This window comes from Zeus faber, assembly GCF_960531495.2.
Source record: "Zeus faber genome assembly, chromosome: 5".
NCBI classification, from domain to species: domain Eukaryota; kingdom Metazoa; phylum Chordata; class Actinopteri; order Zeiformes; family Zeidae; genus Zeus; species Zeus faber.
Window position 1 is genome coordinate 3,872,986 of NC_137192.1, and position 22,870 is coordinate 3,895,855.

The 22,870-nt window shown below is 44.6% G+C and overlaps 2 protein-coding genes across 2 annotated transcripts; both read left to right on the forward strand.

Annotated features, from left to right (window-relative positions):
• Positions 1-12,898: 12,898 nt before the first annotated feature.
• On the forward strand, positions 12,899-14,710 carry LOC307230174 (intraflagellar transport protein 74 homolog; the record flags this gene model as incomplete). The annotated part of the gene is made up of 1 exon (XM_080000411.1): positions 12,899-14,710. The coding sequence occupies one exon, from the start codon at positions 12,899-12,901 to the stop codon at positions 14,708-14,710; it is 1,812 nt and encodes a 603-aa protein (XP_079856537.1).
• A 6,673-nt stretch (positions 14,711-21,383) lies between these two features.
• Positions 21,384-22,101, forward strand: LOC307230175 (CBY1-interacting BAR domain-containing protein 1-like; the record flags this gene model as incomplete). Its single annotated transcript, XM_080000412.1, is given in 2 exon segments — positions 21,384-22,027; positions 22,029-22,101. Coding segments are annotated over 2 exon segments (717 nt in total).
• Between the last annotated feature and the right edge of the window lie 769 nt (positions 22,102-22,870).

The following is a 22,870-nucleotide window of genomic DNA, read 5'->3' on the forward strand; positions in this document are numbered from 1 at the left end:
TTTCCACCACTACATCCAACTCACTAAAGAATTCTTCTTTCTCTTCCATCTCACAACCAATTTGGGGAGCATATGCACTGACCACATTCATTAACACCCCATCAATTTCCAGCTTTCCTGCTCATCACTCTGTCCGACACTCTGGTCACCTCCCAAACACTGCCATTGACATATTCTTCCCTCAAGACTATCCCTACCCAATTTCTCCTGCCATCCACTCCATGGTAGAACAGTTTGTACCCAGCTCCGATACTCCTGGCCCTACTCCCCTTCCACCTGGTCTCTTGTACACATAGTACATCTACCTTCCTTCTCTCCATCATGTCAGCCAGCTCTCTCTCTTTACCCTTCATAGTGCCAACATTCAAAGTTCCTACTCTCAACTCTACTCTCCTACCCTTCTTCCTCTCCTGCTGTCTCCGGACACGCGTTCCCCCTCTTCTTCTTCTTTGGCCGACAGTAGCACAATTTCCGCCGGCACCCTGTTGGTTAACGACAGCAGTGGCGGTCGTTGTTAACCCGGGTCTCGACCGATCCGGTATGGCATTGGCTTGGGACCGGCACTGATGATACACTGGCTTGTGCACCCCCAGTGGCTAGATTATGCACATGTTTATTTAACAAATCTAAAATGAAAATAGTATTTTATTTAAAATAAAACAACATCTCATCTTAATTTGTTAATGTTGTGTTTCTGTCTGTCTTTTTAAAAACAATTACAGGACAGATCCTTTAGCCGGGGACAGATCACGTAGTGTAGGAGCTCTGTTGGCGCATGGCTAGAGGAGGATGACGGAGAGATTGTAATGACATTCGATACACTCGTTATTGTGTGTTATTAGTTTATTCTATTTAGTTTATTAGTTTATTCTAGAAGTTAGAACGTGGCTGTCTACTACCTGTCCTCAAATAAATGCATGTCCAAAGAGTACTGCCTCAAGTTGTCTCTGTGGAAGGAAAGCACTCGTTGTTGGAAGTTCCCAACAACAAGGTTCCATTCAAATGGACTCAACATTGCAAGTGAAAGCCCTCACACACATTTCATTTATAAACTTTATAAACTATTGTGACTTAAATAAAAAGGACACGATTCCGACCCATTGCTCTGGAGCTGCAGGCGAACTCCATGTGTGAGGACGCAAAGACAGAATGTTTTCGAAGGACTGGAGGGTGAGTAAGGAATCCAAATTTTTTATTTTAGGGTCAAAGCCCCACCAGGGATGAATATAATGTATTAGTCGGGCCTATTCCTGATGTGTGTTTCTTCACAGTCTCCGTTAGCTTACAATCGACACTAACAGTCCTTTAATGATTATTTAATGTTCTCCAAGATTACATTTAATCTTCTCTAAAATTAAATGTCCACATACAAATATTTACCTAGTTCAAGATTTAGTTAAGCAATGTAAAGTTATAATGACTTCACTTCTACTCGTGGCTTCTAAATCTGTTCATGTGTTATATAACGAATGGTAGGGTATAACCTTTATCGCCATTTTATCTGTGAAATTTCAACTGCTACGATAGTTCTTCGCAACCCAAATATCGGCTGATATTATCGGCTAAGGATATATTGTCCGGGTCCTTATGTCAAGTTATAATTTTTTAAGATGCCACTAAACTTGCTCACTATGTGGAGAATTTTCCCCTCGAGGACCACCCAGTTGTTCCGTTGTCGAAAACCTGTTTCAATCAATTACTCTATTCTGTTGATTGAACAATTAAAACCTGTTTTAATGAATTACTAAACTTCTGTTGATCAATGCAAGTATAACAATCACCTTCGAGGTTCTCAGTGTGCTCATTGATGGGTTGGAGCGTCAATCAGAGGACGTATCATGAATTTAGGAGTTAGTCATATTTATTGTCAGGCAGAATCAAAAAGTGCAGGCTCAGTTCGCGAAGTCTGAGCCTGGGCTCCAGGAGCCAAGCTCAGCCAAGTCCAAGCCAAGTCCGAGAGCCCCGATGCTTCTTCCCTGGACCCTTATATAGTCTAATGTACGCAAGTGGTCACAAAAGGACATATGGAATACAATGTAAGTGCAGAACAACATGAACAACATGTACGCAAGCGGAAAAGTACAGGAACAACATGTGCGCGACTGATCACAAAAGGACATTTCCACCCAGAGGCGCCATATTATTTCTAACAGTCCCCCTTTTGACCTCATTAAACATGAGGTCAATCTAAAACAGTAATAAAAAAGTACAATACAATGACAATGCATGGCTCCAGGAGTGATTGGCAGGGAAAACCCCATTTGTCTTAGCAGGAAAACCTGCCAACATCCGTATTACTGAACGTGCTGATGGCATTCACTCACCACCTGGACCATTTACAATAAAAGAGCAAACAAAAGTACAGAGTAATTTCTTAGGAGCAATGTCTCCTTGGGTGTGATACTGGATCTCGCAGCTTTTTAGCTCTTAACCTCATGCGAGGTGTGCTGACTTCGCTGTTTAGATCTTTCTCTCTTGAACCCTGGTCAACTAGAGTCATCGTGGACGAGCAAAGCAACACATTGGTTAATCATAACAGTCCGGTCCACCTGGCCTCCGTTCACTTCCTTTTCACCACTTTCAGCCAGACCCAGTCGGAGACTCTTACAGCCTTACCCGACGGTAGGTTGATTCGCTCTCCAGCGTGATTCTGTATCTGTGAGGAGAGTGAGGCTACCACTACAGTTAGGATACAATAGTACGATGCATGATCCACGCTGGTGAGGTCCAGGGGCGTCCCCTTAGACCCACCATGGCCGGGCTCTCGAACCTCCTTCCTGTGCACAATTCAAATGGGGAGAAACCTGTGCCGCTGTTAGTGGATGCCCTTATTGACATGAGAGCTATCGGAAGGGCTTCTACCCAAGTTAGCTTTGAGCCTGCGCAAATCTTAGCCAATTTGGCCTTGATCGTTCCATTTGCCCTTTCCACCTGCCCTTGAGACTGGGGGTGATACACAGAGCCAAATCTATGTGTTATCCCCAGTGCTTGTTCCACTGTTTGGAGGGCCGCATTTTTTAAATGGGAGCCATTGTCCGTCCTCACCTGTTGGGGGAATCCATCTCTGGGGATATATTGATTGATAAGATATTTACAAACTGCACGAGTCCTCTTTCTTAGTGGGGATCGCCTCAACCCACTTGGTGAAGGAGTCAGTGATCACAAGTATGTACCTGTATCCTTGTGTCCAGTTGTCTGGGCCCATATCGGTATAATCTATGACTTTTTCCTGACCTGGGGCGGTGGGGACTGGAAAACTGCCCATCAGTAGCTTGAGTTTGGGTCTTGGATTATGTTGTAAACATGTCTCACAATGACCCACAAACTCCTCTACTAGATTTCAGGAGATGGATAACAGGAGCACAGCGCAAGAGAGTGCCACAGCAGTTGCCACAGATGCAGCCGCAACAGCGGGCCACAAGCAGCAGATATGTCCCTGTGGTTGGACGAAAGTAACATCATATCGGGGGTTGAGAATTCACCAGGGAAGGAAGAAGTGTTTGACAGAAGAGAAACAGAGGCCTCGCATTGGTTCCTTTCTCCGAGAGGAATCAAATCAGTCGAATGAAGTACAGCAACTGGACGCAAACCATAGCTTGCAGTACATCAATACCACTGTCGTGGAGGAAGCAAACACAGAGTTGATGGCAACAGTGGTAGAACCGACCCAACCTTCTAGACCTGCAGTGGAGAGAAGACTGGCAGGGCATAAACTGCATGTGAAGTGGCCCGGTGCTGCAGGTAAGGAGCTGTGGGAAACGATCAATACTGACCTGACCCTGTCTCTCGAGCAACTCAGAGGGACAGTGGAAAAGAAGTTGGAGAGAATGGGGGATATCATCTATCAATATGGTTCAGAACGCTTTGGAGTGCAAGAAAGGTCAGGTGGGAAAAAGGTCCCAACCGCACCAGTGTCCAGGAGGCAGCAGGAGATCAAGCGCCTGGTCTTAGAAATGAGACAACTTAGGAGACGGTGGAAAAAGGCCTCTGGAGTGAGAGGGAAGGCATAGATGCGCTTCAGGTCGACAATAAAACTCGACTAGCATCCCTCTGCAGAGCAGAGAAGCTACGGAAACGTAGAAGGAAGAAAGAACAAACTAGAACACGGTTCTATAAAGATCCCTTCAAGTTCCTAAAGGGTATCTTCACAAAGGAGAAAAGTGGAGCCCTAAAAACAACAAAGGCTGATCTTGAGGCTCACCTGAAGGCAACACACTCTGACCCAAGGCGATATGAACATCTGTCCATTCCTTCAGATATCCCACCAATTGACCCCCCTGAACATCACATTCCGACTGGCCCTCCAACATGGAAAGAGGTGGAAAACACAGTGAGTCGAGCAAGAACAGCATCAGCCCCGGGGCCAAATGGAGTCCCAACAAGGTGTACAAGAATGCACCAGATGTCCTGAGGTTTCTCTGGAAGCTTATGAGAACAGCATGGCAGAAGGAGATCATACCTAAAGTGTGGCGTAGGGCAGGTGGAGTCCTCATCCCAAAGGAGAAGGATGCAGAGAACATCAGCCAATTCCGTCCCATCTCCCTACTAAATGTTGAGGGCAAAATCTTCTTTAGTGTCATTGCACAGAGGATGGGCGAGTATCTGCGAAGAAACGAGTACATCGACACATCTGTACAGAAGGCAGGAATATCAGGATTCTCCGGGTGTTCAGAACATTCCAGCATGATCTGGCACCAGATCCAAACGGCAAAGGTAGAGAGAAGGAACCTCCATCTAGTCTTTCTGGACCTTGCCAATGCCTTTGGCTCAGTGCCCCATGAACTCCTGTGGTCTGCCTTCGAATTCTTCCACATACCAGACACCATCACAGCCCTGGTTAAATCCTACTTCCAGGACGTGCAGTTCTGCTTCAACACCACTGACTTTACCACCTCTTGGCAGTGCCTAGAAGTAGGCATCATGGCAGGGTGCACTATCTCACCTCTGGCATTCACGATGGCAATGGAGGTCATCTTCCGAGCCTCAAAGTGGGTTGTAGGTGGACAGCGGGTTGACTCTGGTCTGCGCCTCCCTCCGCTCAGAGCTTACATGGATGACATTACAACATTGACCACCACTGTGCCATGCACCAGGAGGCTGCTCAGGAAGCTGGAAGAGAACATCAGTTGGGCCCGTATGAAGATCAAACCATCCAAGTCACGAAGCATCTCAATTGTAAAGGGAGTGCTCTCTGACCTGAAATTCTTCATCGGAGAAGACCCAATCCCAACAGTGTCTGAGCAGCCTGTAAAAAGCCTTGGGAGGTGGTATGATGCAAGCCTGAAGGACAAAGACCAGGTGCAACAACTGCGTAAGGACATCAGCAGTGGCCTACAGTCCATTGACAGCACCCAACTGCCTGGGAAGCTAAAGGCCTGGTGCTTGCAGTTTGGACTCCTACCCCGGATGTTGTGGCCCCTCGCAGTTTATGAGGTACCAATCTCAACTGTAGAGAAGTTGGAAAGAACAGTCACAGGATACATCAATAAGTGGCTTGGAGTTCCACGATGCCTTACCACCATAGGCCTCTACGGAGACAGCATCCTCAAGCTGCCCCTCACCAGTCTCACAGAGGAGTTCAAGTGTGCAAAAACAAGACTCCAGATGACACTGAATCAATCCAGAGACATAGTAGTGAGCAACAATCCACCAACCTTAACCACTGGCCGCAAATGGAGACCAGCCAAATCAGTGGAGGAGGCAACAGCAGCCCTCAAACATGCTGACATTGTGGGCCATGTTCAGCAAGGAAGAGGAGGCTTTGGGCTAACAGCTACCCCCCCAGCGTGGAGTAAGGCCACAACACGAGAACGGAGGAAGATGGTGGTGGAGGAAGTACGTCACCAGGAGGATGCTGCACGATGGGCCAAGGCAGTCTCTCTTGGCAAACAAGGACAGTGGACAAGATGGGACAGTGTGGAGAGGAGGAAGATCAGCTGGAAAGACATGTGGGCCATGGAAGCGAGACAGTTGAGCTTCTCCATCAGAGCTACATACGATGTCCTTCCAACACCAGTCAACCTTCACTAGTGGTTTGGTGAAGATCCGGGGTGTGCCCTGTGTTCTATGCCAGCCACCCTCAGACACATTCTTACAGGGTGTAAAACCAGTCTCATCCAAGGACGTTATACGTGGCGTCACAACCAAGTCCTGAAAGTCCTTGCATCCACTCTGGAGGACAAACGAACTGCCACCAACTCCCTACCACCACCAGCATCCAACCAACAACGGGCAACTATCTTTGTCCGTGAGGGGGCTAAGGTAACCAGAAGCTGCTCTACACCATCTGACATTGGCCGACAGCTGGTTTTTCCTCCAGAGATTGCTACAACTACCCTGAGACCTGACCTGATGCTGTGGTCTCCTTCTCTGAAGAAGGTGTACATCATCGAACTCACGCAGTGGATGACGCTTATGAGCGAAAACACCTACGCTACGCCGAGCTCGCTGCTGAAGCACAACACCGTGGCTGGAACGCTGAGGTCCCCAGTGGAGGTCGGATGCAGAGGGTTTGTGGCAAGATCTACCACCAGACTGTTCGCTGACCTGGGAGTTAGAGGCCAGAACCAGCGCTCAGCCATCAAAGCTGCATCAGAGGCAGCCGAAAGGAGCAGCCAGTGGCTTTTTATGAGGAGGAAAGACCCCTGTTGGGCCCGAAAGTAGCAAACCAGTAGGTATGCGGTCAGCTTTGGCTTGACTCAGGGAGTAGGACGCCCCTGCCATGCATAGTCCCTCGAGAAGTCTGCCATCAATATGGCTTTCTTTCTCGTTACGAGTCTGGACTCACGCAAGCTCAGGTCCGATCAGCCTGTAGCTGGCCACCTTGGGGAGGGTGTATAGTGTAGAGGCCGAAACAGCCCAAGATCCAAGGATACACTACTGATGATGCGTATCCAGCTCCCACCATTCACCACCATTCATCACCAAGACGACAAGATGACATTAAGACGTTCTACCATTCATCACGACACTCTTAGGTATGTGCTTGCACAAGGAATTTACATCTTATCCTGTGTTTGATAAACTCAGTTGCGGATGCCACCAGGGAGTCAGATTTTTCATAGTCTGAGCTTTGGAGACATGTGACAGCCCGTGTGCCTCTTTAATCAGGAGGTAAGCCAGTCCGGACGGCAGCACAGGGCTTCCATCATGTGCGCGCCACAACCCTTCCGTGCAAGTTGCCCCGTTATCAACCCATTACTGTTGTTCATAGATTCCCACTTGTTTTTGCAATTCCACCAAATCCTGTCTCGTACACGTGTTGGTGGGAGTGTCAGGGGCCAGGTCGGTTGGTAACAGAGGGCACATCATCTCATATCCAGTCACTTGCTTGGCCGCGCCGTCTGCCGCGTCATTCCCGCGGGCTATGTCCGAGTCAGTCTTGTTATGTCCTTTACATTTTATTATTGCCACTTGCTGAGGGAGCATCAGTGCTTTAGCTAGCTCGAGGACCATGTCATAATGTTTCACAGGTTGCCCTGTGGCTGTCTGGAAACCCCCCCGTACCATCTGGCCAATTCATAGTGGACCACTCCGTGGCCGTATGCTGAGTCCGTGTAGATATTTACAATGTCTCCCTTAGAGGCCTGTAATGCTGCTGCTAGAGCTTTAAGTTCAGCTCTCTGCGTGGATGGCGAGTGGTGTATTTTCCCTGTTGTAATTGTCCTATGTCTACCTTCCGTTTCTTGTTCTACCACAGCAAACCCTGCCTGTAGGCCCTTGTCAGGGTGCCTAAAACAACATCCGTCTGTGAACAACGTCCTCACCTCCGGGTGGGAGATTTTTTTCATTCTGTAAATCTGCCCGAATCTTTACATCCTTTTCTACCTGCTCATCACATGTATGAGGAGGGAGAGGATCCATATGATCCGCCATATTTCTCCGTCCGCGTATATGTGATGTGTGGTTGGAGTAGTGTTTTTCCAATTTTGTTTGTCGTAGACTAGTCATGGTAAATTCTTTGGATGAGATGAACGACGTCACGCTATGTGTTGTAAGGACGGTTAATGGGTGGCACATAACCATGTGGGCTGTTTTCTTTAATGCTTTTACTACTGCGGCTGCAAATCGTGTGCATGGTGGTTGGCCTTTTTCTACTGAGTCCAGGTTGGAGATGTGATACATCAGGACTAGTCTATCTCTCCCTTTTTTCTGAAAAAGGGCAGCATTTGCCACTCCCCCTTTTTCAGAAACATCCACATAAAACAGGAGTGTGTAGTCTGGGACGGCGAGGGCGACTGCGGCGCTCATGCACTGTTTTAAACTAATGAAGTGCTGTTCTGCCTCGGGTGTCCAATTTAGAGGGCCGGTCAAATTCTTGTGGCCAACTTTGGTAATTAATGCGCGCAATGGTGCTGTGGTATCCACATATGCTGGAATGTAGTTGCGGCTGTAACCAGTCAGGCATAGGAAAGAGAGCATTTCCTTCACCGTCTCGAGTCGCTTGTGGTGTAAGATGCTGGTGAGGTGATTGGGTGATATGGAGGAGGAGTTAGAAGACATAACCCGGCCCAGAAAAATGACCTGTCTGCGGCGCATTTGAGCTTCTTTTTGCTGACTTTGAACCCGCTGTCACACAGACGGCGGAGCACGGTTGAGGTCGCTGCCAGGCAGCTGTGTTCATCCGGTGCCGCTAGGAGAATGTCATCTACATACTGCACAAGTACCACCCCTGGGGGCAGTTCTACCCCTAACAGCATGCGGCGTACCCCATGGTTGAATAATCCTGGGGACAGGATGAAACCCTGTGGTAGGGGAGTGTAGCGGTATTGCCTGCCTCGGAATGTGAACAAGAAAATGTCGCGTAGGCGGGGCTCCAATGAAGCAAAAGAAAGCCTTGGCTAGATCAATGGCCGTGAAGAATTGGTATTGTGGTGTAATCTGTGAGAGGACTGTGTATGGGTTGGGAACCGAAACAACAGGCGTAGTTGTGGCCGAATTTATTAACCTAAGATTGTGTACCATCCTATACTTGTCTGTATTTGGTTTAGGGACAGGCAGTATGGGGGTGTTCCATTGTGACTGGGACGGTTCCAAAACCCCTGATGCCAGTACTGCAGTTGGTCAGGCATCAAGTCCACCACAGCCACCACTCCTTAACAAGATCTGGGGTCCGGGTGTAGTTTAGGGTGACTTGGTGTGGGTCTTTCGGTAGGACAAAGAGTCGGACTGCAACCAGGGTGTCCATTTGGTGTACATGGAACGTATTCCCCCTTTTTCAAGTGTCTCTGGGCATACTCTGCCCCAGCCAGGACCTTCTCATCCGGGAACTTGACTCTGGTGCCAGATGGTAGACACGTCACTTCTGCGCCGGTTTTACACAGAGTTTGTCGCCTCAGGCTGTGGCTACACTGTCTGCCGATGGAGCACGCGTTGGGTTGAAAGAGTGCTTGGAGCAGCCACAGCCTTGGCAGCAGCAGCGGCGGCGGCAGCAGCAGCAGCAGTGGCAGCCACAGCATCTGTTTAGTGTTTAGTGGCACAAACTGTTATCTGCATGTCCATCAATCGTTCCCCCACTAACTGCTGTACCACCTTTTCCAATTTAAGGCAACTGCTAGCTTTTTCAGTGATTCTGTGGTCTGGGGCTTGGGACTGCCATGGTGCTGGGCAGTTGCGAGCCCATTGTCTGTTTTCCCCACAATTGTAACATCCCTGTGGTTGAGGATTGGAAGCAAATCCCCCTCTCCCTCATCCACCGTATCCCCACGACCACGTCTGTTCGAATTAAAATTAAATCCCCGTCCCCTTCCATAGTAGGTTGGCTGCTGTGGTGGAGGACCCCAGCTCGCCTGTGGGGGAGGAGGACCGTATGGGCCTTGGTGCATCTGTACTTCTCCTCTCATGGGATACCCCCACGTGGGTCCAGTGTAACCCTCCAAGTCAGGCTGAGGAGGTAGGACAGGCATCACAGGAGCCTGTTTACTGGGCTTTACCTTGCCTGCATTGTATTTGGCTTCAGCCTACTTTAGTTGCATTTTGAGTAGACGCAGCTCTAGGTCATTTTTACTGCCGTTTACTGTCGTTTTGCTTACAGACAGATGCATGTGTAAAATTTTCCGTGAGATGGAGTGGGTGTGTGTGGTGCCACCCTGGTGAGTCGTTCTCGCGTAACAGGGGTCGGGTAAGGGGGGACGGCGGGTGAAGCGCGTATGGTTTCTCGTCCTCCTGTCTGTACTTTCCCCTTTCTCTTCTCTCCATTGTCTCCGTTCTATCCTCTAAATCACTTCACCTATTGCCATATTTACGCCGTTCGCTTTGTCTTCTATCTCTGACCCTCTTTCTCCTCTGCTTCTGTCCAAAAGCCCCATCACTTAACTCCTCTGTGTATGCACGTATGGCCTGGGGGTTCTATCCCAGTCCCACAAATAGTTTTAATACATGTCCGTCGATTTCACCACCACCCCACTGTTATCCCACACAGACTTTTCCTTTTATTCCTCGGATGATTTATTCAATTTACCTAACTATGACAGTCCTGTCTTTATGCGACACGACGCAACGGCCTGGGCTTTTGTTCTAGAAACACCGGGACCGTCCGTCGCTGCCCGTATATCGAATTATGACAACCTAGTTTCTTGAAAACCTTAAATCTAGCATTCTTAAAATCTTGTTTCTTTGAACGCATCATCAAATTTAGCATGCCTAAAATCTAGCGTTTCACTGAATGCATCATCAAATTTAGCATGCCTAAAATCTAGCGTTTCTTTGAACGCATCATCAAATTTAGCATACCTAAAATCTAGCATTTCTTGTACCTCAAATCTAGCTTTTCAAGAACCTGGTTATTGAATCACTTTAACCGTTCACCTGTCGTCATATAACTATGACAGTCCTGTACAGACTGTCAAAGGCAAGAGAGCCGAGAGAGAGAGGAGGAGGGCAGTGGACAAGTTGAGGGACGATTAGGTCCCGAGGAGGAGAGAGAAACCTAAAATTTGGCTCATACCATTTACCTAAAATTTAATGCCAAGCCTTTCACCCTTGCGCGCTTCTTTACTATCCTTTTACCCTTAAATGCATGCTTATCCTATAATTTCATGCCGTTTTTGATTCTGCCTTTTATTTAAAACATCTGTTCCTTATCCATACATCGATAATTTGATGTAGTCAATATGCACGGTTCTATTAAAGAGGTTTGTGCTTACCTTGTTTTTATGAGGGACCTCTCGGTGTCTGGACAGGTCTGGATGTTGTTTAGGGAACTTCCAATATCCCCGTGACTTTTTTCTTTTTAAACAAATTGTAATCATGTCATTGTCGTCACTTACAATATTATTAATTTGTTGTTATGACCTCTGATTTAAACTCCTTCCCATCACGTCAGGGTCACCAATTGTTGGAGAATAACATATCCTTGAGGATCACCAAGTTGTTCTGTTGTAGATAACCTTTCTTTACCCTGTCTTAATCAATTACTAAACATCTGTTAATTAATTCAAGTATGATAATTATTACAACCTGTTTCAATCAATTACTAAATTTCTGTTGGTCAATTCAAGTATGATAACAATTAAGTCCTGTTTTAATGAATTACTAAACTTCTGTTGATCAATTCAAGTATAACAATCACCTTCGAGTTTCTCTGCGTGCTTGTTGATAGGTTGGAGCGTCAATCAGAGGATGTATCACGAATTTAGGAGTTAGTCATATTTATTATCAGGCAGAATCAAAAAGTGCAGGCTCAATTTGCGAAGTCTGAGCCTGGGCTCCAGGAGCCGAGCTCAGCCAAGTCCAAGCCAAGTCCGAGAGCCCCGATGCTTCTTCCCTGGACCCTTATATAGTCTTATGTATGCAAGTGGTCACAAAAGGACATATGGATCACAAAGAACAATGTACGTGCAGAACAACATGAACAACATGTACGCAAGCGGAAAGTACAGGAACAACATGTGTGCGACTGGTCACAAAAGGACATTTCCAACCAGAGGCGCCATATTATTTCTAACAACTATAAGAAAAATGCCACTAAACTGTAATGTATTCTCACTCCTTCTACTGTTTCCTTTAGTGATAATTGTGGCATTTTCAAGGCCCTCCGACACCGAGACAAAGGCAGAGATGTTGCAAACACACCAGTTTATTGTAGAGAGTGGGCAAGATAGAACAATCTGAGAGCAGATGGAACATTGTCATGACAAAGGCTCCCCTGTGTGTGTGGGGGGATGGGGGTTTTACCTGTTGCTCATTGATTGGGCTAATGAGTAACATGCTTACAGCTAGGCTGATCCTGGCCAAGACAGGTGTGGCTGCTTAAACCACACCACTCCCACACCACAATGATATTCCACCAAATCATGTGCATTCCAATAAAACAATCACATGACTTGTGCAGCTTTCGTAACTAAACTGACTTACTCTTTATGACATCACACCATTGTCAGGCTTGTCATGACATCATATGCAATTCTGAGAAAGTATATAAAGCAGTTGGTTTGCAAGCACACTCGACATGGTGAGGAGGGAGGTCACACATATGCAACCACACTCCCACACAGATTTAGTAACAAAAGAGAACGTTAATGCAACATCACCGAAGGATGCCAACCACTGGTAAAAAAAACACAAAAAAGAATAGCACACACGTGAGAAGCAGTGAGATCAGACAAACAGCATGAGGAGGCGGTAATACATCAAAACAGGATACAAATCTACATACTAACCCCAAAAGATCTACTTCAGAATTGCTTGAATGCACAGGAGCAGAAGAGAAGCAGAAGGACTTAAATCCAGGAGACCTTGACCTAGACTGTATGCAAAAGAGTGACAACATAACATCTTATCTTCGCAAGTTTTACAGGTAAGTACATTGTTGTCTATAGTGAATGAAGTGTGCTATTTAGCAAACTGTTTGCTTTTCCTCTCTCACTGCTGATAAAGGTGTTGACAAAGGATTTTGTATATGGCAAGCCACTGGAGCCCTGGTCCTGGTCGGCCAGGGAGTCGTGGTGGGCCTCTGGCTCCGATCACAGGGAGAACCTCTACAGCTCTCAGACCTCATACAACGACTATCTGCAGTGTGACTGGGATGGTTCCAGGTACAGGGGGCCGCCCTTGCTCTAGGGGCACCGGGCCTATTGCTACCCCCGGAGTCCTGTCTGCTCAGATAAAAGTGACTGACAGGCCGGTCACCCAACAAGGGCTCAGTGGCATGACAATGAGCATAAAGGGACCACAGAGACAGATCCTGGATAAATCCTACTACCTGGGATTGCTTAGGAGCAAGATCAACGAGTTGACCACAGAGACCACCAAATTGCGCAAAGAAATTGATAACTTTAACCATGAGAACTCTGTCTATCTGTCCTATGAGAAACGAGCTGAAGGCCTTGCTGGGGAGATCAGGGATCTACAAGGCCAGCTTGCTGACTATAACACACTCGTTGACAAGCTTAACACCAACACTGAAATGGAGGAAGTGATGAACGACTTCAGAATTCTGAAAGGAAAGAATGACAGAGAGGCAGAGAGTATGGAAGTTATCTTCACTGAAAGGCGAGAGCGGGAGGAGGCTATCAGGGCAATAGAGGAAGCGATCCAAAGAGAGAGGCATGTTGCTGATGAGGTCATCAAGGCACTCCCACCTGTCCGGCAGGAGAAGTATGCTGCCATGGCAATGACCAACAAAGAGCTTCTACAGGAGCAAAGTGCCTGTCAGGAGGAGCTGGAGGCCTTGATGACCAGGACAGAGGCCTATGAGGCGGAGCTGGACCTCTCCCAAATGAAGCAAGAGGCAGTGTGCCTCCAGGAGAAGCTATGGATTCTAGAAGCAAGGCGTGACGCGATGATGTCGGAGGACAAGAGCCTTGGCACCCCGCAGGAAGAGAGGGACAAATTACTTAAACAGGTAAAGGGCAACAACCAAGAAATTGCCAGCATGGACAGACAACTGGGTGAAATAAGGGAAAAGAGTCAACAACTTAACGAGGAGATCCGACAACTTGAACACAACACGGAGGAAGTCCAAGGGGAGTGTCACCAGAAGTATAAGGAGCTGAAGAGGAGAGAGGAGGAAATTGATCAGTTCCTGGAAGCATTCCAAGTGGCCAGAGCGAAGGAAATAAAGAGGAGCACACAAACCCAAGTTAATATTGTCTCCCTCCTTGAACACTCCAGCAGGAATGTGTCATGCCTACATCAGGTCACCACAGTAACAGTTAATGAGCTGAAATACATGCATGAGGTCCTGCTGACCAAGGAGAAGGAAGTAGCCCAATCACATTGCACCGCCAAGGGCCTAGCAACTGAGTCCAATTGCCTCCAGCAGGACCTGGACAAGGTTCAACAGTTAGAGTGCAAGATTACAGATGAACTCATAGCCCTCAAGGAACACATTGACACCATGAGAACTGAATTGGCCACCTACAATGACCTGGATACCCTGAAAAACACAGCAGAGGCCAAAAAGAAGAGACTGCAAGGCGATCGTGTAGCGTTGACATTACAACATGAATCATTGAGACAACTTCTCCAGGAGGCGAACCAGAACTATGAGAGTGTGAAGACCAAGCTGAAAGAGAACAGGACCCACGCTCAAATGGAAAACTTGGAACGGAAGTGGCAACATTTGGAGCAGAATAACTTTGTCATGAAGGATTTTATTGCATCCAAAGCCGAGGAAAGCAACTATGTCTTGGTCACCAGAAACGTCATGCACCAACTCAGGGACTACAACAGGAGCCTCACCGATGTGTTGCAGAACAACAGATGCTGAACATTGGCCTGGCACACACAAGCAAATTTAAAGCATTATGTAACTTTCCAGTGAAGTGTGGCAAAAGGCATCTTTGCAATAGCACTAACTTTGTTTAAATTTTAAATTAAATTTTCTGAAGCATTTGTGGCCACAAATGCCTGTTGCAGAGGTTTTGTTTCCATGCTAAGAGATCAGATCATATTGCTCAGCACAACAGCTCCAAAATACTTGACTAAAGAACAAAACACTGCAGAAATGTCGTGACTTTTTTTTTTCCTGAAGAATTTAAGTTGCATTATTTTAAGTTGCATTTTTATTCGAGTGTACATCCTGTTAAACAGTCATCGTCGAAAATATTGGCACCCACATATGTATTTCTTTGGTTTGCAAAGGAACAAAACAAAAAGCTGAAAAAATAAAATACAATACTGAATCCTAGACTATTCCACACAGAAATCCAAAAATGGCCAGGGAAATTTTATTGGCTCCTTTTTAGAAGTTGCAAGAAATAATTCGATTTCAAGAAGGTGATTCACCATGATACAGGTGCTTGAAATCTAATAATCACTCATTCACTCACTCACTCATCAATCACTCATTCACCAAATTGAGCAAAGTACTCATTCTGCTGTTTTGTGTCACTGTGTACCACACTGAGCATGGAGAAAAGAAAAAAATCTGAATTGTCAGGGGTCAGACAGAAGACCGTAGCCAAGCATGGATACTGGGTGCCTTAAATCTGTGTGTGGCACCATGAAATCGGGAGTTTAACAAGGTATTTTTGAGCGCAATGTTCCAACCAGTGTCAAAAAGCCACATCTCCATTAAAGGTCATAGGTCCTCCAGCAGGACAGTGACCCAAAACACATCAAAGATCACCTAGGAATGGTTCAAAAGAAAACGCTGGACCGTTCTATAGTGACCAACAGTGAGTGCAGGTTCCAGCAATGAGCCGAGATTCCAGATTTAGAATGAGTCTAAATCCCATTGAACAACTGTGGAGAGATCTGAAAAAAGCAGTTGGAAGAAGGCACCCTTCAAATCTGAGAGAACTTGAACAGTTTGCAAAAGAAGAGTGGGCCAGAACTACCAGTAAAGGGAACAGTTTGCAAAAGAAGAGTGGGCCAGAACTACCAGTAAAGGGAACAGTTTGCAAAAGAAGAGTGGGCCAGAACTACCAGTAGAGGGGTGTAGGAATCTCATTGAAGTCTATAGGAAGCGCTTGACAGCAGTTATTTTCTCCAAAGGCTGTGCTACGAAATCTTAAATCTAGGGTGTCAATAATTTTGTTGACGCCATTTGTTTTAAATTAATTTTTATTTTATTTATTTTTAATGATTGAAAAGGATATGTTACGTTCTGAATCAAAAACAAAGTTTCTTTAGTATTAACAGTAAAATAAAGAATTGTGGAGACTGAAGGGAAAAAATACAGTTATGCAAGTGGATTGTGCGGTGTTGTGGCTGCTCGACCGGGCAAGAAAAAAATTTGTCCTAGAAAAAAATAAATCTATGCAAAAATGGGTTGTTTTCATGTTCATATTGAATTGATGGAGTGGATATAATTTAGTCATATATTTCCACATACCGCTGATGTTTGGGAGATTTCCATTGTAGCGGTGTGTATGTGACTGTTTCCAAAGAGTTGTTTCATACCTTTACTTTGACATACTTGGTTAATGACATGAAAGTATAAAAAAGGGCCGATTATGTTGATAAATGGGAGACAAATTTTAGAATCATAATAATTTTTTTTTAACAATTCCACCACATTAAGGTTCATTTTGTTATCATGGTCACACTTCTGAACCACAAAATAAAGCTCTCCTCTCAGTCCATAAAGTCTGTTGTCAATGACTTAAACATAAGCATGTTTATTGTGTAATTTGCAGCTTCTGTGCTTATCATATCTTGGTTCTACACTGTTAATCGCTAAAATGATTCATTGATTTATGATATCCCCAACATCATTTATAGTTAAGTCATTCTGACAAAGTCCATTGGATCACTAAGGATACATTTGGTTATTGTACAGATCATTATTTCAAAACACAACCATGAAGAGAATGACATGGTTAAACAGTATAATCTTATACATAATGTATAATGGTATAATTTTCAATTTTGTTAGAAAAAATATTTTGCAACAATACCTAACAGCGGTGGTATTTACAATGAATTGCATTGGAACTAATTATCATATATCTAATTTGTTATAGACAATAAATTAGTTTATTATTCTAAGTAGTATAGTATTAATAAACTAAGTAGTTATTATTATATAGATCATTTTTGTGGTTTACTTTATTAGTTCATGTTTAGTTCATTAGCGTATGTCTTTCTGTTGACCTTACTCTGGCCCTAAATAAACAAAGAAGATCTGTTTCAGGAGAAATGGAATGCAGAATAGCCAGAGAACTTGAATGTAGAAGTGGAACAACATAACAAATTGTTTTGGCATATTTTTCAGGTATTTAGATTGTCATCTAGAGTGTTCTGGCATTGCTGCACACTTACTACAATTAAGTGTGCTGGCAGCGCCTTACTTATTAGTCCTCATATTATTATTATTCTAGCCCAAGCCACATAGACACAAAATATATTGAAATGAATGGCTTGATCAGGAATTATGTTATTGGGGAATTCCCCACATAGCCCTGTCCTCCTGGTAGCAGCAGCAACTGCGGTGCATTATCATGTGATGTCTGTGTGATGTCACAACTCGCCTCCTATAAAGCTGAGCGCCCTTGCAGGCCAACTAGCAGCACCAGACTAGGTGCACTCACAAGCCACTCATCCCAGTTGTGACTCTTCTCATCCCTGGCATCACAATGGCGGAACGAGTTCCCCCCTTCTGCTAGAACGGCTGAATCACTTCCCATCTTTGATCGTAGACTGAGGACCCATCTCTTCAGACTACACCTGGACTCAACTTGCACTGACCTATCTGTCTCATCTACTAGTGCTACTTATCCCTAGTGAAGGTATAGCTGGCTCTGACTGTTGGTTTGACAACTAGGTAGTAGTCAAAACCTTCAGACAAAAGCGTCTGCTAAATTATGTAATGTAGATAACGAATAGACTTCTTTATTCTATTCTATTCTTTATGTATTCTTATAGGAATTATCTATTATGTTAACATCCCTAGCTTTCTGATTATCGCTCTATTCCGCCAATACCTCAAACCTGAGAATCAATATTACAGTGTTGTGGTTTCACACGATAGCCATGTCTAGTGATGGCAAAGTGAGGCTTTTTGAAACACGGCGAATTCACAAAGAAATGGATTGCGGCCGCTAATAGCACCATGAATTGCGCCTCAATTGCGTCCGCTATCTGTGCCGTTTTAGTGTCCGATTCATAAAAGATATTGCAATAACGATATGCTGGCACAAACACGTACAGTTTGCTGCTGAGTGCAGCAAAACAAGTGCAATTTGCACTTGTTTTGTGTCTGATTGCAATGACCTATGTGGCAAAGTAAATAATCTGTGTGTCAGCGGGACTCTCCATTGGAGAGTCATTATGCATTTACACCACTGCTCTAGACTTGACTGTTTAACGAATTAGCAGTCTTAAATATATATATAACTTAAAGTGTTTAATGAAAATGTAAGATTGTAAGGAAGTTGTTTGAGTAGCTGCACCGGTGCTATGCAAAATCCTGACCGCAAAATAATGGAAACTGTCTTTCTGGACACCTGATGACTCAGGTGTCCACTGTTACGCAGAAACCCTGTTTTGCGTGTCCGCTCGACCGGGTGGGGACCCCCGCGTTGCACTTCATATTTTTAGGTTTATGTGCAGTGACTATAAAACAATATAATTACTATATATATATAAAATCTTTATATAATCTCAACAATCTATATATATATATACACAGTAGATATAGATAATGATAAATAAAGAGTCTTCTTCTTCGCCTATATATATGAATATAATACTGTATATATATATATATATATATATATATATATATATATATATATATATATATATATATATTTATATATAATATAGATATATCTATAGATAATGATAAATAATCTTCATCTTCATCGATATATATACATATAAACTCTATGATCTATATTATTACTTATATATTATTAAACCTAGAAATTGTAGTTCTCGCTGAATGTAAATACTACAATGCAGAAATTATGACAGTTGATTTTGTATATTTTACTCTACTATATTCCAGGCCGCTGTACCCAAGGCCGCGGCCTGCAGAGCTGTCCATGGCCGTGAACGTTCAGGACCATGGACAGCTAAAAAACAACTTTTCGTTGTTTTTTTCAATATCTTTTTAGTTTAATAAGAATTATGGAACCGTTTTTGTCAATGTTTGTAATGCCTTTTTTGCACAAAAAGTTATCAAGGTTTCAACAATTTTCTTTTGGAATGCGTTTTGAAAACCACCACGGACTGCTGCATGTTCCACTACCTACAGATGCCATGACAGCAATAATAATTATAATAATAATAAAAATAATGTCAAAATGTTATTGACAGATAACTGGAAAGTCTGGGCATGACACACCTTATGTCTCTGCAGACGGTAATAGCGTCACTCTAACTTTGTGTGGCTATTAGTGCCGGTGCTTGTGAATTGGACACTATTTGCAACGATGCTCATTTGCATAGAAAGGGAACAATTTTGCACCAAATGTATGCATAATACCTAATTAAAATACGCACAAATAGCACCGGCGCACTGAGACGCTATTTATGTGGCAGCGCAGTTAGCGGTGCATTTCATCATTTGCGGATGCTTTGTGAATTAGACACTCACTTTTCTATTATTTGCGGTGGTTTAGCAGCCACAAAAGCCGCGCAATCACTTTGGGAATATGCCCCTGAGCTATAGGAATATGCCTCAGGGGCATAGGAATTGTATTGCAAATACAGTAGATTTACTTCTTGAGGCTGCTGGTGGCAATACTTCAGAGGGGCCAAGTCATTATATATCACATACATACCTGCAGTAGCGTTATAATATATATATATATATAGGCTAATAAAATATATTATTTATTGTTTTGATGTGTGCTCGCAGCGCACAGGGACAACATTTGTTTGGCAACTGGGCAATAAAAGTTTTTTTGTAACTGGGACATGAAGGGAAGTTTTTATTGATTTTTATTTCAAAATACAAATTGTTTGACTGTGTTAGGGCTTAGAAGAAGGCTCTTAGAACCCCGTTAGAAGGGAAGAAAATGAAGTAGATGTAGAAGAGAAGCATTTGGTGGAGCTACATGAGAAAAAGAGATGGACAATATGAATGAACAGGATGGGAGTTCGCAAACTCTCATCCCTAAAAATGGAGCAGTGAAAAGAATGAAGTTGAGTGAGGTGAGGTGAAGTTGATGAGGAGAGAGTACAATAGAAGTGTTACTTGGTGCTAGGATTTGCTGAGGAAGGAGGAGTAGGAAAATGTAATTCAATTAAATTGACCGGGGTATTGAAGGAGCAGAAACCAAGTTTGCTAAAGTGTTAAGTGATACCGTATTGGTGGAGTTTGATGTGGATTGTTCTGTTATAGTGTAGGAGAGTATTAGCTTGACCTTTGAGATGTTATAATTGTTAACATTTTGGACATGTAGCAAAGTTTTGGAAGGAGGAAGGTGATGTGCACAGTGTGGAGGGGATCACAAGTACAGGAAAGGCACACAACCACAGTTGTAATTGTGGAGATGCTCAATGCAAGAGTATGGTATGATGACAAGATATGAAAATGGAAGCAAGGGGATAGAAAAGGAAAAGCTAGTCACATTTATTGCAGGAGTGATTAATATGAAAGCTGAGGTCCATCTAAAACCGAAAGAATACAGTGGTGAAGGTAGTAGCATCATAATATGGTGGGACTGGCATAGGAGGAATAGAATAATTTTAGCATAGTCAAGCCTAATCGATATGGAGGAGGACACAGGAGTCCGTGTGTCTCAGGAGAAACATCAGAAGGAGATAAAAGTGAGAATACAGAGGAGATGAACAGAAAGATGGGGGAAGTAATACAACAAAGCAGGATGTAAGCTGCTGAATTGAAGAAGAACAAGAAGCTGGCCTTACTTTCAATGCATGGATTTATGGACTGTGGACCCACCTGCCCTGTGGACTCACCTGCCTCTATAAAGCATGTACGTACATTTGTACGTACACATGCAGGGCCAGCACACTTACAGTTCACCAGAAATTGTCTTGTGCTTACTATTATTATTGTAACAGCAGTTTGTCTGGCCCTGGGGCGTTGTTGGCACCATGCCCCAGCGGGTTATCTCCCAAATAGGAGCCTTTCTGTGTGGAGTTTGTATGTTCTCCCTGTGCTCATATGGGGTTTCCTCCATCTAACATTAGTAAGGACCCCCAACAAAAAACATGCCACATCACCATCATCTGACCAACGATGGGCATTTAGTACCAGGTCCCCGGGCATGTCGGCGAATGCTGCCCACTGCTCCTGGCTGCCGCCCCGGAGGAAGGACAAGCCAGGATGGATGAAATGCAGAGGCCGCATTTCACCGGCCATCACCCAAAAAGCATGTGTGTGTATATATGCATGTGTTGTGTGACAAATAAAGATTATTCTTTTCGTGGACAAACAATCTTGACTTGATAAACAATCACGGTGTATAATCATTGTGTATTATATGTCATTGACTGGAGTGTCTTTCTTTCTTTGTAGTATGATGTGTTGTACCCCAGATGCAAGAGACATCCAAATGAGACGGATCCAGGACAACATCACCAATGTGGAGAAGCACTTTGGTAACATGTGCCAACTGTTCGCTGCTTATGTCCGTAAAACGGCAAAGCTCCGGAACAAAGCAGACCTGCTTGTGAGTGAGATATCCCTGTATGCAGACACTGAAAGATCAAACCTCACAACGGGCATAAAGCATTTTGCTGAGCAGCTGGCAAGGATCCAAGACTATCGTCAAGCCGAGGTGGAGAGGCTTGAGACCAAAGTGATAGAGCCATTAAAACGTTATGGGGTAATTGTGAAACATAAACGAGATGACCTGAGGACTACCCTGTGTGTAAGGGACAGAGAAACTAAACGGATGGCTCAGTTGGACAGGACAAGACAGAGAAATCCCGCAGACAGACAGATTATTTCACAGGCTGAAACGGATCTCCAGAGGGCCACCATGGATGCGACACGTTCCACTCAGGAGCTGGAGGAGACGATAGATGAATTTGAGAGGCAAAGGATTCAAGACATCAGGAAGATCTTTACTGAGTTTGTGACTGTGGAGATGTCGTTCCATGCCAAGGCTTTAGAGGTGTACACTAAAGCCTACCAGAGCATTCAGAGAGTGGATGAAGGACAGCCTGGAGGTGTTGAGGAGCCTGTTGCATCCCCCCACCAGGTCACCAGAGAGAAGAGGAGGAAGATGGATATGAAGAGCAGGAAAATGATGAATTAAACTTCACACTTCCTTGTTTTGTTTTGTCTATTTCAATTGCTTAAAGTGGCAGAGTCAAAGTGTACCATGGTTGTGTGGACAGTGGTGTAAGTGAAATATAATGTAGCAAGGAATACAGTACTGTTATAGTAAATGCCTTTAAATGCCATTCAAGTATTGAAGTAGCTATGTTTTTGTATTAAAAAGCCAAAAAATTGAATATATCAGTACAATGCAGTATACTGCAAACTCTAGAAAATAAAGGTGTGGTGTGGGGATGGTGTGGTTTGAGCAGCCAAACCAACCTCTCCTGGGTCTAGGTAAGTCTAGGCATCACTGAAAACGACACTTGGGTGGCGTTTTCGGTGGCGCCTGAACGGGGACTCTCCGGCCCGGGAAAGGGACACAGAAGGGCTGTCCGAAGACAGAATAGGCTTCTCTCGGCCCCCTCAGTTTGATGTCAGATATGTAGTGTGGAGATGGTGTGGTTTGAGCAGCCACACCTATCCTGGGTCTAGGTAATTGGGGCCCAGGATCAGTGTGGCTGTACACCTGCTGCTGGTTGGTAACAGGTAACACCCCCTTCCCCACATGCACGCACACACACACACACACACACACACACACACACACACACACACACACACACACACACACACACACACACACACACACACACACACACACACACACACACACACACACACACACACACACACACACACACAAGAGAGGAGCCCTTGTCATTACATACTGGCCATTTTCTC